Raw genomic sequence first — 16,679 nt, 5'->3', positions numbered from 1 at the left:
TATCTTGTTTACTTTTTAGTTTTATTATTGGTGTTTTGTTATTTTTGGACGAAAATAGTATTATTTATTTCACTTGGATGGGTTTTACTTAAACTGTCTATAACCTTAAACTTTTTCTGACCTCTGAAAGAAAAAGTTTAAAAAAAATAGTAGAAGTAGATAAGGTCAGTAAAGTCTAAAAACAGGGTGTCCCAACCTGGATTATTATTTCCAATGAGTTAAGGCAGAAGCTACAGTTAAAATTAAAAGGTACATGTATAAAGAATCTATTGTTTATTATAAAATCTAAACATTGACATCAACACTAAAATAGCCCTATATAATATAAATGTGCATGATGTGATGATGCATGCATGGGCTTATTTTTCAAACAATTTGTCTGACCAATCGTAGTGCACAGATTAAATTTTAACTCATGAATATTCATTATTTATATTTAGGTATATTTATTTTTTCATAATCTATACAAACATATATTTTATTTATTTGAAATATAAAAGTAGAAGTTATGTAGAAAGGATTTGAATTTGGTGTAGGGATCAAATCAGCGAAAGATCTAGGATTTTGAAATAAAATGACCTAAAGATGGTGAAATGAAGTGCAAAATTTAATCTAAATGTCCTAATTTTTGCAATTTCCTTTCATGGCAAATGCAAGTTGTGCTAACACCAATGTTTGAGTAGACACGCCCTTTTGCCGTTGATGGTCCATGACAGCTTTGGTTTCTTTTCAGTTCTCCATATTATGTTTCACGGAAAAGGAATACAATACATAGCTCATGTGCACTTTAAAGAACCTAGTACATCTTTAGAGACGAGTAAGGGGTTACCCCGGTGTACTAGTCCACACAAACACAGCCACTGCGGAATTGTGACTGGACCATTTTAAGAGGTGTTTACCACCTGTTGGTCCCGATCCTTCACAGAGTTTGTGAGAAGTTCAATAAATAAATAAATAATAAAAATTATGAAGTATATATCTTATATAGATATAAACCTTTGGGACACCTTTGTGACTCAACAAAGTGTCCTCTGAATAGGGGTTAGCTGTAGCATTAAAACATGTATTGCCCCTTGTTTGTTTCACATGAAAGAAGTGTCCTCTTAATAGGGGTGTCCCTTAAATAATTGTGTCCCAAACGAGATGTTCTAATATCCTATTTCAATAAACAGGTAATGTTCATCTTTATTTTGAAACTATGTTAATTTTTTAAAAAAATGTATAAATAATTAGTATATGAATGTGTGTGTTAAATGTGTAAATGAAAATATACATTTCTAACCTACTATTAATATTATAGTTGATTTATTATTTCTTTTGTAAGGGAGTTCTTACATGTTACGGGACAGTTAAAAACAAATCTTGGTTGTTTTTGCAAAGTTAATTGTGATTTGAAAGTTCAAAAGCCCTTTCAGCTTGCACTTTTCCAGTTGATAAGTTGGACAGACAAATTTAGTGTCAAGGGTGGAGAAAGTTTGGTTTAGCCAGGAAGCGCTTCCGCTTTATGCTGTCGAAAAATCGGTTGATACGATGGTTTGATTGAAATCGAGAAACAGATTTCCCTTGATACTTTACGTCAGTCTCCAATGGGAACTTTAGTTTTCAATCAAAATGTTAAATTTGATGTTTGTTGACCGCTTATCTGCGACATTTGCAGCAGGCGTGGAGACCTGTAAAATAATGCTTAAAATTTAATTGATGATAGCATGGCGTGATCGTATTAAGTCAGATGCTTTTCTCTACTATGATGTAATTAGTACTTAATGCGAAAAAACATTGGCAAATAATTCTCGGGCAGGAATCGATCACTAGTCTTGCATACGTATTGCTAGACCACTATCTTCTGATATTTAGGTAATTCTGTACATAAAACAAACATGCATAACATTGAAATTAAATAAAGTATTATAAATGGATTTTAATAAACATCAGACAGATTTCATCTCCAAGCATACAAAGAAGTATAACCCCGAGAAAAATTATATCAAGTTGTTCTAACCTTTTTCGATTTTTAGAAAAAATGCTGTAAAGATAGGCGTGAATATTGTTATTATGGCGTATAAAGGTTAGCTGCACTCAAGATGCAAATTAAACAACAGATACATGAAAGTACACAGCTGCCAAAATGATAACACAATCATATCAATCCAAAAATGGAAATTAGACAGACTTTGTATAAAGAGAAAGATGAAGGAAACAGAGTGACGTAAGACACGAACCAGACATTTATTTTTGCATATCAGGTGCTAGATCTCAAGGATATATATTAGAAAAAACATTTTGCAGTGATAGCATATGACGCATGTGCTACTTTATTCAAATTTCATATAAAGGCCACCTGTTATGGTGCACTTTTCTACAAGTGTAATTATAAACAGTACATGAGGTCGGAAAAGCTTGTGATGGGTGGGAAAAGGTAAAAAAATTTTAGGAATAGAGAGGATGTAATGAGGGGTGCTAGATATTAAGGTCAGTAAAGTCTAAAAACAGGGTGAAATAAATTCAGGATCTGTGACCCTGTCCCAACCTGCATTATTATTTCCAATGAGTTAAGGCAGAAGCTACAGTTATCTAAAATTAAAAGGTACAGATATAAAGATTTTATTGTTTATTATAAAATCTAAACATTGACATCAACACTAAAATAGCCCTATATAATATAAATGTGCATGAAGTGATGATGCATGCATGGGCTTATTTTTCAACCAATTTGTCTGACCAATCGTAGTACACAGATTAAATTGTAACTCATGAATATTCATTATTAAAAGTCAGGTATATTTATTTATTCATAAACAATACAAACATAAATATTTTTCTAATGCTTCTGCTTCAATAACATTAGTATTTGCTCAATGATTACACAAATGTAAGAAAAGTTTATGGAAATCAAGGTTAGTATCGATTTACCAGAATTACAAAATTAATTCGTTAATTATCATTTGGAAATGAAAGAACAACTTATGACCTTTATAAATCATGTTCCTCGAGTGACAGCTTGAAACATTAATAATATCTGAAACTTGTAATGTACTTTTAATGTTTTTATGTCATGTACAATCAATAGTGCAAGTTGGACATAACAGCTAAAAATAAATCTTTCTACTGAAAATGTTGCATTTGTACTTTTAAAGCTATTGGTTACTAATACTTACGAATAATTCCAAAACATTATGTTTTCCAAAAAAAAGTCTTGAGTTTCCCAAGAGAAATTATCATGCATAACAAAAAATCTGTATAATGTTTGAACTTGTACTTTATAGTTGTTGTTGTTGTCGTCGTCATTTGCTACGATAATAATATTTTGTTGGTATAGTACTACAGTACTCAATTGACAGTATTTGTTGATATTTCGAATACACCTCAATAGTCAGTTATGGTAGCTAGAGAAGTGTAGGGGTGGGTGTTAAACAATTTTAGAAAGGATGAACAAATTACACAGTACTTTTTTGTACAGTTGTTGACAATATTTGACAGCACTGTAGGAATTCTGTATGTTGTGGTGGCATCTTATTTTTTTTACCTGTAAGATTAAGGAGAAAGAGAGAATTTAGCTAGAGAAGCGTAAACTTTGTATTAATCTTTTAAAAGTGCAGTTTTCTTGTGTTAATGTATGTAAAAACTGTATTTTTTGTCGGGTTGCTCATTCATATACTGTAACAGTCTAGTTCAAATGTTTCCTTACATCAATATTTTTAGTTGTAATACTTCTGCTTTTAATGTCATTTTTAATAATATATAAATCTGTTTGTTCCTTGTTTATGTCAATGTATTGTATATTTTATGGCGATCCTGTTTTGGTGTTTTTCTTTACACTGTTGGATCTTGAGTAAATAAATAAAATAAATAAATAGGAGGTTGGGTGTCAAAATAGCAGGAAAAAAATTAGTGCTGCAAAGGCAGGATCATATGTATAAAAATAAAACAGACAAAGTTCTTGTTTCTGTGTCAAAATAAAATATTTATTGCATATTGGGTGTCAAAATTATTAAGGGTGCATGGATAGAAAAATATGGTTACTTAACAGTAACACCAGACACGACAAATTTCAATTCTATCGTATGTGACAGAAGTCAAGCCTGGTGATGACACTCAATTTGGACGCAGTAAGAAAGATTTGTCCAAAGGTTTATATTTGGTCAACTTTTTGAAATTCTGTTAGCTGCTTGCTTCCAATTGACAGAATTGAGAGAACACAACATTTGTTGATCAAATTAACATCATCGTGGATGATTATCAATGTTTACATACTTACCCTCGCTTATAGGCAACTAGTTATCTGCTAGTTCAGATAGCCCTAGGCTAGCCAACCAGCCCGTTGTCAGCTTCGAAAGTTGGTTGCGCATACGGTGGATTTCAAAATAGTAGAATCGCATCCATTTCACTTAAATAAGCTGTTGCCGTTAGTGTAATGTAGCACTCTTAGAATATAACAGGTGAGCTAAGTACTTTAAGTAGGCCGGTAGTAAGTATCACATTAATTAGTCTCCAAAGGTGAGTGAACTTCACAGGATATAATGAGATTCTTTCTGGTCTAATCTAGAGTAGGTTCTAGCCCGTTATTAGTAAAGATAAATATTTTGTCACATATGGCATTTCATACATATCATAATTATAATACTCACAATTACGTATTTTCAATTACATTATTTTCAATACTATTATCTATAGTCTGAAATTTAATTAATTATTTTTAACGATGAAGATGAGGAAATCTGTGAGATTGAGAACAAATCGCCCTAAAACCGAGATTCTGCTTGATATGCAGATTTCCTAACCATTAGGCCACTGGGGCTTTCATGGTATTTCATTCATTTCATTCACCTTTTTCTTTCGGAATACCATGATGACCTAATATAGCAAAAGAGAGAAAAAAAAATCTTAATCTAAGACCTCAAAGAACAAAAACAAAAATGTATATATATATATATAAAGTCAATGCAACAAGGTAAGAACGTGCCGAATAATGGCCATAATCAAAGAATAACTACTTGCGTTTACACAATTTTTTAAACTAAAAACAGATTTTCTAATGAACTCATCAAAGGATGGAACGTCATTTAAGACAAACATCATTGTTCAAAGCAAAACAGATATAAATCAAAAAGGTAAATTATTAAAATAATCACACTACTTTTGGGGCAGTGGCTCGATCTCAATGAAGATACATTTTTTTTAAAAGCCTAGTTTCTATCCTTCGATTTATTGAAATCCAACTTGTACTATTTGACTCATCAATAGTTTTTAAATTATAAACATTTTTTTTTCAAGAATATTAACCTTAGTAAAGTGCAGGAAAAGTCACTTACTGTAGCTAGTGGTTATAGTACGGTTGTTCAACTGTGTGTGATCTTCACGTAATAATAATATTAGTCTTTGATTTCATTTTTTATTTATAACTTGTTGATAGAAATATAGGTTGATCATATTTGTCACCACTTTCCCAGGAAATAATTGTACACACAACCCCCTCAAGCCTCTGTGGCTTTTTATTCAGTTTGTCAACGAGAGTTATTAATCATAATTATTTGCACAAAACTCTGCCCACTTTAAAACTCAATCAAATAAACATTTGAATTTTTTGGATTGTATATTAAGATCAGTAACGTTCATTCAAAAAAAATGATAACTTCATTTTTGTTATTTGAAGACAAATTATTTTATATAGTAAAATCATAAATTATTTTTGTTACAACTTAAGGAAAAAGAACAACATAATTGAATCTTTTTATGAAAACTCAAAAATTAAAAAATTCAACACTGCTTTTTAAAATTAAATAGGAGAACTTAAAATTAAACCACCATGTTCGTAAATAAGCAAATTTTAACATGAGGAATAAAACAATTAGATGCCGGCCAAATTTGTTAGTACAATTTCAGACATAAAAGTCAACATACTTAAAAGACTGAGCTTTGATTGATTGGTTCATAGTTAGACTAAGTTGAATACATATTGTACTTTTTAATTGATCGCTACTGTACTGTTGAGTGCCTTGATGAGTGATAGGTTAATACTGAAACTGTCGTTTGTCATCAATAATATTGCCAACAGAAATGCCACACTTGAACGATTTTCTTTTTGCACTTGAAAAATGTGTGTTTAACAAGTCAAAATAATAGGTTTATAAGCTGTATGTCTTTAACCATATAATTATATTTATATTTTGAATTTGCCGATTGAAAGTACAAACAGTTCATATAATAATATACAAATAATGAATGTTTATGAGTGCAATGGTACAAATAATGGCACGAGGTGAATGATGAAAGGTTATATCAACGAGGCAAAGCCGAGTTGATATAACCTTTCATCATTCACCAAGTGCCATTATTTGTACCATTACACGAATACAAAACATTCATTATTTGTTTTATATAACATCTAAATAACAAACAAAAATGTTTCAAAAAGTACTATTTAACGATCGTTGAATAGTGCGTACTATTGCACGCCATGTGACCCACATTCGTCCAATCAAATGACAGGAATTTATATAGGTGTTATATAATAACAAATAATTTATCACTACAATAAGACTGAAACAAACTAATTGTTTGTTTTTCTATTGTTTCTCTGCATGCACACATAACATTTACAATAAAAGAACAAAGTTACACTAGTTATTAAACAAAGTGTGCAGAAGGATACCAAATTAGTTGAGAAAAACTGTAAGTCATGGCCACTAGATTAAAATTTAAACAAATAAATAAATAAATATTGAATATATAGTATTGTTTATTTTACAAAAAAATCCAAAAAGAATGGAAATCAAAATAAACAAAATTAACATCATTAATAATTTTTAGTCGCGTGGAAGCGACTCTATAGTTCACTAAGTCGGTCGGTCGGTCTGTCTGTCTGTCGGTCTGTCTGTCGGTCTGTCTGTCTGTCGGTCCGGTATCACTATGCGTTTTGTCGCTTTATGACCTTATCTTGATATCAGTTTAATCTAGCTAAGTCAATTTTTCACAGAATATTCCTTATGGCCAGGAATCGATGTGGTTATGTTTTCACGGTGCGCAATAAAAAATTACGCGGTCTACGCACGATTTAACGAAATCACGTTTGTAATCATATCTTAACAACCATGAATCACAATTAAATAAAATTTGGTACTCATAAATTTCAGGGCATAAATCATCATATGGCAATACAATTACGTGCGTAGCGCATGTAACGCATGCGTACGCGCGCTTAAAATGTTCAAAATTTATTTTCGATGAAATAAGAGTACGTTTCAGGCAATTTTAAGCGTTTACAAAATTGCCATGAGTGCGCAGATTTTTGCGCGCGCACTGCGCGTTAAATGTTATTGCGCACACTTTTTGCCCGATTTCTGTTTTCTTGATTTAATTTTCAACTCGAAATTACGTTATACGAGCACGTCAAATGTGACAGGCTACGCACGTGTAAATTAAAACAATATAAATGTTTTTAAACATTTTAACATTTTTAAACATGTTCAGTAATTTCGGTCAGTATAGTTCACTATGTCGGTCGGTCCGTCTGTCTGTCGGTCTGTCTGTCTGTCAGTCTGTTTGTCTGTCGGTCCGGTATCACTATGCATTGTGTAGCACGCGACTTAATGGCTGTTGGCCTTGTTTATTGAAAATTGAATATGTTTTCTATACATTTGTATACTCACTTTTAATTATTAAAAATTGAAATCATCAATTATTAAGTCCTTTTAAACCTTTTTGTTTTTTCTTGCAGCAAATTTTAAGTCGTGAGGAACACTGGAATGAGTGGAAAAATAAAGGATGTCCAACTTTTGTTTTAGAAAGGTAATAAAATAAACAATTATCTTTAAGATATTAGAATATCCTTAAAAGTTTTAAAAGACCATTTCCTAAAGCTTGGTTCCCACTAGAACGTAACGCAAGGACGTAAACGCAACGCAAGCGTTTTAACCAATGACAAGCGAAGTTATAGACAGTTAGCAATCACAAGCGAATAAGCCATCGTTTGTGATTGGTCAATGCACTTGCGTTGCGTTACGTCCTTGTGTTGCGTCGCCAGTGGGAACCACGCTTATGTTGTTACTTACTGATGTAATGTACTAAAATGTCTAAAGCTCTGTTTACACGATCAAACTTTATGTGTCAAAAAATGTGATGTGCCCATATATGGACATGATGATGTCATAATTACATACATATTTTTTTGTTTTTCCTCAATCTCAGGCCAAAAGCTGGAGAAGAAGTGCCAGCACCTACAAGATCAAGGTAAGTTTTATTATTAATTTAGTGAAGTTCTTTATTACAATTAATATGTCTCACCTTACTTTATAAGTCTCACCTTACTTTATAAGTCTTACTTCACTGTATGAGTCTTACTTCACTGTATGAGTCTTACTTCACTTTATAAGTCTTACTTCACTTTATAAGTCTTACTTCACTTTATAAGTCTTACTTCACTTTATAAGTCTTACTTCACTTTATAAGTCTTACTTCACTTTATAAGTCTTACTTCACTTTATAAGTCTTACTTCACTTTATAAGTCTTACTTCACTTTATAAGTCTTACTTCACTTTATAAGTCTTACTTCACTTTATAAGTCTTACCTCACTTTATAAGTCTTACTTCACTTTATAAGTCTTACTTCATTTTATAAGTCTTACTTCACTTTAGAAGTCTTACTTCACTTTAGAAGTCTTACTTCACTTTAGAAGTCTTACTTCACTTTAGAAGTCTTACTTCACTTTATGAGTCTTACTTCACTTTATAAGTCTTACTTCACTTTAAAAGTCTTACTTCACTTTAAAAGTCTTACTTCACTTTAAAAGTCTTACTTCACTTTAGAAGTCTTACTTCACTTTAGAAGTCTTACTTCACTTTAGAAGTCTTACTTCACTTTAGAAGTCTTACTTCACTTTAGAAGTCTTACTTCACTTTATGAGTCTTACTTCACTTTATGAGTCTTACTTCACTTTAGAAGTCTTACTTCACTTTAGAAGTCTTACTTCACTTTAGAAGTCTTACTTCACTTTATAAGTCTTACTTCACTTTATAAGTCTTACTTCACTTTATAAGTCTTACTTCACTTTATGAGTCTTACTTCACTTTATGAGTCTTACTTCACTTTATGAGTCTTACTTCACTTTATGAGTCTTACTTCACTTTATGAGTCTTACTTCACTTTATGAGTCTTACTTCACTTTATGAGTCTTACTTCACTTTATGAGTCTTACTTCACTTTATGAGTCTTACTTCACTTTATGAGTCTTACTTCACTTTATGAGTCTTACTTCACTTTATGAGTCTTACTTCACTTTATGAGTCTTACTTCACTTTATGAGTCTTACTTCACTTTATGAGTCTTACTTCACTTTATGAGTCTTACTTCACTTTATGAGTCTTACTTCACTTTATGAGTCTTACTTCACTTTATGAGTCTTACTTCACTTTATGAGTCTTACTTCACTTTATTAGTCTTACTTCACTTTATTAGTCTTACTTCACTTTATGAGTCTTACTTCACTTTATGAGTCTTACTTCACTTTATGAGTCTTACTTCACTTTATGAGTCTTACTTCACTTTATGAGTCTTACTTCACTTTATGAGTCTTACTTCACTTTATGAGTCTTACTTCACTTTATGAGTCTTACTTCACTTTATGAGTCTTACTTCACTTTATGAGTCTTACTTCACTTTATGAGTCTTACTTCACTTTATGAGTCTTACTTCACTTTATGAGTCTTACTTCACTTTATGAGTCTTACTTCACTTTATGAGTCTTACTTCACTTTATGAGTCTTACTTCACTTTATGAGTCTTACTTCACTTTATGAGTCTTACTTCACTTTATGAGTCTTACTTCACTTTATGAGTCTTACTTCACTTTATGAGTCTTACTTCACTTTATGAGTCTTACTTCACTTTAAGAGTCTTACTTCACTTTATGAGTCTTACTTCACTTTAAAAGTCTTACTTCACTTTAAAAGTCTTACTTCACTTTAAGAGTCTTACTTCACTTTATGAGTCTTACTTCACTTTATGAGTCTTACTTCACTTTATGAGTCTTACTTCACTTTATGAGTCTTACTTCACTTTATGAGTCTTACTTCACTTTATGAGTCTTACTTCACTTTATGAGTCTTACTTCACTTTATGAGTCTTACTTCACTTTATGAGTCTTACTTCACTTTATGAGTCTTACTTCACTTTATGAGTCTTACTTCACTTTATGAGTCTTACTTCACTTTATGAGTCTTACTTCACTTTATGAGTCTTACCTCACTTTATAAGTCTTCACTTTATAAGTCTTACTTCACTTTTATAAGTCTCATCTCATCTTACAGAATCTACAAATAATCACTAAAATAAAAATATAATTTTCAGATCCAGAAAAAGAAGTATTCGTGAGGAACTTACAGGAGATGACATGTTTAAGAGACGAGACATGGGAAGTCCTGAACTTACCAAGCTGTGGAACATCTGTCCTGATAACATGGAAGCCTGTAGATCAGAAAGCAGGTAAAATATACACTCAACTCTCCTAAAATGATAGTCAATACTGGGCAGCCCAATTTTTTGAATGTCCTCTACTATTTAGAATAGATGTATTTTATGTTTTTTTTTGTAGTATTACTGTCACAAGGAGTTGAGTAGCCAAGTGGTTAAGATACTCTCATACAGAGAGACCTGGGTTCAATTCCTTACAATTCCCAGTCTACTCAGCTGTAAATGCGTACCTGGTCGAAAATAGTTAGAGAGAATAAGGCGGTGTGGAAAAGAACTGGCTACCCTAGCACATAATGCCATGGCTTAGTACAATGAGCTCCTAACAGCTTCTTACCCTACTGGACTTACCCACCTTTTCTGTCGCTAGAAATGTAACCTAATTTTGTTACTGTTTGATGTTACAAAAACAAAGTTCAATATTTAACCATTATTAAGTGCAATGCATTGTTTTAAAAAAATTTGAGATATGTAAATATGTTTGCCAAGTATGAAATACTGTACAATAATGAATAAATAAGTCTTTATGTAATTCTTTTTCAATAATAATAATAATATATTTTCTGTGATTTAGTTTTTAAATAATTTAAAAAACATTTTTATTTTTAGAATATTTTTACCAAATATGGAAGAATTTTTTGAAGAAGCAATTGAGCAGGCCGACCCAGAGGCAATGATAGAAGATGAGTACAAGTAAGAAATAGGGCTTTGCTTTCTCTCAATTACAGGAATGATACTATTACCACTGCAGGTCTCCACATTGTTCAATATATATTGTTGTATGACCATAAGTCAACCATAGAAAGTAAAATGTATTGAGGATGCATATAATACACATTAATATTCTGTCAAGTATAGATCTCAAACAGAAATTGATATCCATATAAGATGTCAAAAGAGGGGAGAACAAGCCTTGAAACACACAAAATAAAGGTTCAAATATTCTAAATTTAAATTGGCCACATCAAAGTAATATTAAAATTAGTCACTTTAAGTCGAAAATTCGAGCCAAAAACAACAAGTTTACGTCATTAACAGGTAAATTTATTTGATTACATTTCGTCTGGAAAATCGTCGCGAGCGAAAGTAAACAGCGATTTCAAACCACGAGTATGCATTATGCATGATGCTAATTAGGATTGTTTACAACTCGTCACGGTTGAGAAGGTGTTTTCACACAGATCGCACATTTTTAAGCGTAACCCCCTGGATCCGCCCCTGTGCTAAAAAAACCCCAAAAATGTACTGATTCTTATTGAAAGGAATGCATAATAAAATTTGTAAAGCTCTGTCAAACTTTATGTGACAAATACAATTATTTGCCCATGGACATGATGATGTCATATCACTACCATATTTGGGCACTTTTTTTTGGCAAACTAGTTTGATAGTGTAGACAGAGCTCAAGTCTCTGTTTTTATAATTATTGTGGTTTAAAATGGTAGTCTAATATTTAATGTGGTTCACTGCAGCATTTTGGTGATTGCTTACCAGTAACATCATTGGTTCTGCAAGACTTTAATGTATTAACATTTGGGTGGTTATTTGATAATGTATCCGGATGTATGTCTCAATATTTATTATTAGACCTGTAGTTTGGTGGTTGTTTATCATAGCCAGGTTCAAATCATCTGGCTCTATACCAAGAGTATACTCATGACCAAACAGTGCCAATACCTTATTGTTTGTAACGGTTTTGTATTATAAAAGCATAATGTGTAGTTTTATCGATATAATTGAAAATTAAGTTATCTGCTGGATTTGTGCTGAACTTTAGAAAGGTCAATGAAAAATGGGATCAGTTCTAAAGTGCATATTACCTTTGTTCATACATCTAACGGAAATGTTTCGTAAAGCTCTCTACACCTTTTGTCAAACAGCCAAAAAAAAAGCCTTATTTCCTTTAAGTGTGTTTTTGGTTTATTTAAAGTTTAAGGGGGGGGGGGGTGGGGTTACAAGGCAAATGTTCACAGTACGGGTGGGTCGATAAATTAAATGTTTGTCGAAATCTAAAAGAAGAGTAGAAGGGGTTAGGTGTAAAATGAAATTTACGAAAGCTATATACAAATAGGTCGCTTTGTCCTATTTTTATTCAAAGAGTTTTTGTCCTAATGGATTGATATTAATATCTATTTTTTCATGATTTTCCCTTTTTTTTTAACTCGTAAGGGTTGTGAATGAGAGTAACTTTGCCTGGCAGGCTGTTCGTATACTTGCCAGAAAGTCACCCCATTTCTTTCAACCGGTCATCGCTGAACCACCAATCAAAAAACTATCACAGTATTTAGAGTGGATTCTAACAAAAATTGCCAAAGAAATGCCAGTAAGTTTGTTTGTAGATTTTATAAGATGTGTATTGTTTTAATCACATGATCATGTCGGTTGTAAAGCACTGTCTACACTATCAAACTTTATGTGACAAATTTTTGACGTGCCCAAATATGGACATGATGATGTCATATCATACCATATTTAAGCATATCACTACCGTATTTGGGCATATCATACTTTTTTTTGTCAGACTAGTTTGATAGTAAAGACAAAGCTTTAAAAATGTATATTTCAATTGTAGTGATGTATACATGTTTTTTTTTTTTGTCTTGTGTGGGGTCTTCCCACTTTTATTATAATTCTCAGATTTATATGTATATATGTTTTAACAAAATATGAAAACATTTATTTACACATTGAAAATAAAGTTTGTGAACAAATCTCTAGATGTGTATTGATTTATTTTCCATCGTTAAAATTTAATTTTACAGCAAACGTTGTCCTCATCAGAAGAGATTAAGACTGGTGAAGGATTTGCAGAAACGGATGATCTTCTCCAAGGTGGTGAAGAAGGTAATGTATTAATGTTATAAAAGATTGGTGCATTAAAAAAATGCTTAGAGATAGTTTGGCCCCCAAAAATATGAAATATGAAAATTATAAAATCAGCCTTTGAATAGGCCATCATTTTGCAGTTATTTATTTCTACTATAGAAAAAAAATGAACAAAAACAAGGATTACACTTTAAAAGACAAAATAAACGGTTAATTTTAACCAAAAACCATTGTCTGACATACAATTTAAGTATTTTTTTGTTTTTAATACATTTTTTCAGATAACTAAATGTTTTAAGTGATCCAATATTTGGTCAAAGTGAATAACTATATTAATGTGACATTAAAATGATTTTTCAACAAAAAATTAAAAACAATTTTTATTCAGGGCGACAATATATCTTTAGTTTATTTTGCACTATATAAATACAATATATACTAATAGAATAATATAGTAGAATAGTAGTAAATGGCATACATTGTACTATAGATTTCGATCCTGAATTGTTCACCACACAACCATGTCAAACAAATTTCTATAAATGTTGTACCAAAAGCTGAGCATTAAATACCCCAATTGTTATCAAATAATAATTCATGACATGTGTGTGTTATAATAATGTTATATCATTAATATTTAAGGGTATAAATTCTATATTTCAATTCAACTTTATTTCAGACAAATGGAACATGTACATTTCCATTTCTTTTCTTTTGTTATTGTATGTTTTTGTAGTAATTATAATTATTAGACATTTCTAATGGTAGTGTATAGTATCTACAGTTAAAGCCAAAGACCAAAGTTTTAATAATAAAAATTCTTTAAATAGATATACAAGTTTTTAAATTTTAATTGTAATAAAATCTATTACTTTTTTAGAGAAAAGTGATGTTTTGACTGATGACCAATTAGAGGCGGTGGTCAATAAAGTTGGCGAAAACTGGAAGACATTGGCTAGTGAGTTGTTCTTGAGCGACGATGACATCACAAACCTGCAGACAGAACACTCGGAGGCAAAAGAGCAGGCACGACAGCTGCTGCATCTCTGGCAAGAAAGAGAAGGAGAATCTGCAACAAAAGATACTCTGGTGAAAGCTCTCCAGGAAAGTGGTCTGGTCGACATTGTGGAGTCTGTCTTCAGTGAATCCTGATATTTGAAGATTTTGTGACGTGGGTTTCCCTGAATGGTAATTGAAAATGGTTATATCATACAATCAGGACCATAGAAAAGGTTTTATTTAGGTGGAGTCTATATACTGTGGTTTTAAAGACCACACAAACAAATTGAACCTATAATAATTCATCGTCATTATTCTAAAGGCTAAAGGATTTATTTTACCACAGAGAAAACCAAGCACAGACCCCTGTGAATGTTTTTAGTTATGACTCACAGCACCCTTGAAAAAGTAAAAAAGTAATTAATTCTATCCAAACCTGTAATGTAATTTTTATATGGTTTTGTAAATGCTTTTAAATTTTTTCCTCATATACGGTATCTGAATTATCATGATTATGCTTACAAGTCTAATTGGGCTTGTTTAATAATTGAAATGGGCAATGCTGATCAGCAAATAGATGAGATAAAGCAGTAATCCTAATAAGTCTATAAGTACAGAAGTGATGACACTGTCATCGTCATTAAATATAATAAAATAGCAGCACTAATCAGAGTACACTTTCAGGACCTAAGTGTCCTCTGATTAGTGGTTGAAATTTCTCTTCGTTCGTTTGACAGGAATTGTCCCCTTAATAGAGGTTTCCTCTAAAACAGAAATTCTACTGCCTCGTGCATATTTGAGTGCATATTTGAATGCTAACTGAATATGTAGTATGAAATTGTCCGCAAAATAACTCATACCATGCACATAGAGCTTAATAGTTGCTAATATGCTGATTCCAAGTTCTCAGCAAAAAAACTATGGTTTTCTGTTTTTGTAAAGCACTGCTATCAAATAGCAAAGAAATACATTTCTTTATTTGGCGCCCTCAATCGGTTCGGATGATCAGAAGTAAATCAAACTCTAGCAAGTTGCAGCATAATTTCTAAAACTGTTCCTTAAATGAAACAACGATTACCACGTACTTTATACTTGCACACTTGACGTAGTTTTTTGCAGAAAATTTTAGTTTTTAGTACTTTTTCAATCAGTATGAAAACATTTTATTCTGCATTAAAAAGTTATAGGCCTCCAAAAGTTGTATCCCCACCGAACGTCAGCCGATAATGGACCCGTTAATGTTGATTCAAAGTATCGGTTCGGTTAGTGATGAGTATTCCATGAGATAGTAGGCAGTGGTGTAACGCTGAAGGCCTCGGGCTCCCCCATAAGCTCCGCGGCCCCTGGGTTTAGCCAGTAAGTGCTCATAGCCGTGACGCCACTGATAGTAGGCCTACCTTTGATAGTTTGAATCATTAAATATCATTAATCATGTTTTCTAATCGTCATCATTTGTGGGAGGTAGGCATCTGATCACATGTACTGCTTTAATTGGTGCTAACGGGGTGTTTTAACTACCGGTAGGTTGCGCATGGCGAAGAACTTCAAAGGCAAGTTCAGTTTCATGCCGAGTCGGTAACACGTGGGTCTTAATTAGAGACCTACTTTATTACCATTGGCGATGTTTTATTTACACGTTTGAACAATTTGCTTACATAAAAAGACGTGATGTTTAGTAGCAGCTCACCCTGTCGGATCGTTGTAAATCGACAAAAATCGTAACGCTTGCGGAGTGCCGTTGCTTGCGGTTCTTACGCGGCCACGAGAACGCCTGTGGGTCAGTGGAGGAGTTGCCCGACGGAGGGACCGCGTGTAGGATTTTATTTTGAACGCAATTAAATTTTACCCACCACGATGATCGAAATAATATTGATTCGTCATTATTATATTTATTGTGTAAAAAAAGATGCGCATCGTCTTTCGGATGAGACGTTAAGCCGTAAGTCCTGTGTGCAACGTTAAAGAACGCAGTACAGAGTATTAGGGTTCGTCTCCCGGTGTACTGCCCAATTCACCACCAGGAGTACCCTACCTGAAACAAATCGAAAGCCTTGTCTACACTCTATCAAACTTTATGTTACAAACAATGTGATGTGCCCATATATAGACATGATTATGTCACATCACCACCATATTTGGGAATATCACTACCATATTTGGGCACATCAAAGTAGTTAGATAGTGTAGACAGAGCTTATTATTGATGTGCAACACTAAAAATTATTTGTTTGTCTATTTATCTAAGCTTATGATTTTTTTGTTAATGTATTCATCATTAATGGACCCACACTGTAAACGAAATACCATTGTAATCTCTGTGTATTAATATTATATCAGTCAACTGATGTAAATTAACAGAAGAGGTGCAATCGATTTTAAAAGATTATGAAC

General features: G+C 32.3%; 1 protein-coding gene across 1 annotated transcript in view; it reads left to right on the top strand.

The window, feature by feature from the left end:
* LOC140062129 (THO complex subunit 1-like) overlaps window positions 1-15,398 on the top strand; it is a 37,803-nt gene extending 22,405 nt beyond the window's left edge. Inside the window, exons 12-18 of the mRNA XM_072108189.1 lie at window positions 7,715-7,785; window positions 8,185-8,226; window positions 10,344-10,478; window positions 11,073-11,156; window positions 12,633-12,786; window positions 13,226-13,307; window positions 14,170-15,398. Coding sequence (XP_071964290.1) covers window positions 7,715-7,785; window positions 8,185-8,226; window positions 10,344-10,478; window positions 11,073-11,156; window positions 12,633-12,786; window positions 13,226-13,307; window positions 14,170-14,441 — 840 coding nt within the window. The 3' untranslated portion in view covers window positions 14,442-15,398. The remainder of the gene's footprint in view (window positions 1-7,714; window positions 7,786-8,184; window positions 8,227-10,343; window positions 10,479-11,072; window positions 11,157-12,632; window positions 12,787-13,225; window positions 13,308-14,169) is intronic.
* Window positions 15,399-16,679: the final 1,281 nt, after the last annotated feature.

Source organism: Antedon mediterranea, chromosome 11, assembly GCF_964355755.1.
Source record: "Antedon mediterranea chromosome 11, ecAntMedi1.1, whole genome shotgun sequence".
NCBI lineage: Eukaryota > Metazoa > Echinodermata > Crinoidea > Comatulida > Antedonidae > Antedon > Antedon mediterranea.
The sequence above is the reverse complement of the archived record's forward strand: the minus strand, read 5'-3'. Positions and strand labels throughout refer to the sequence as shown.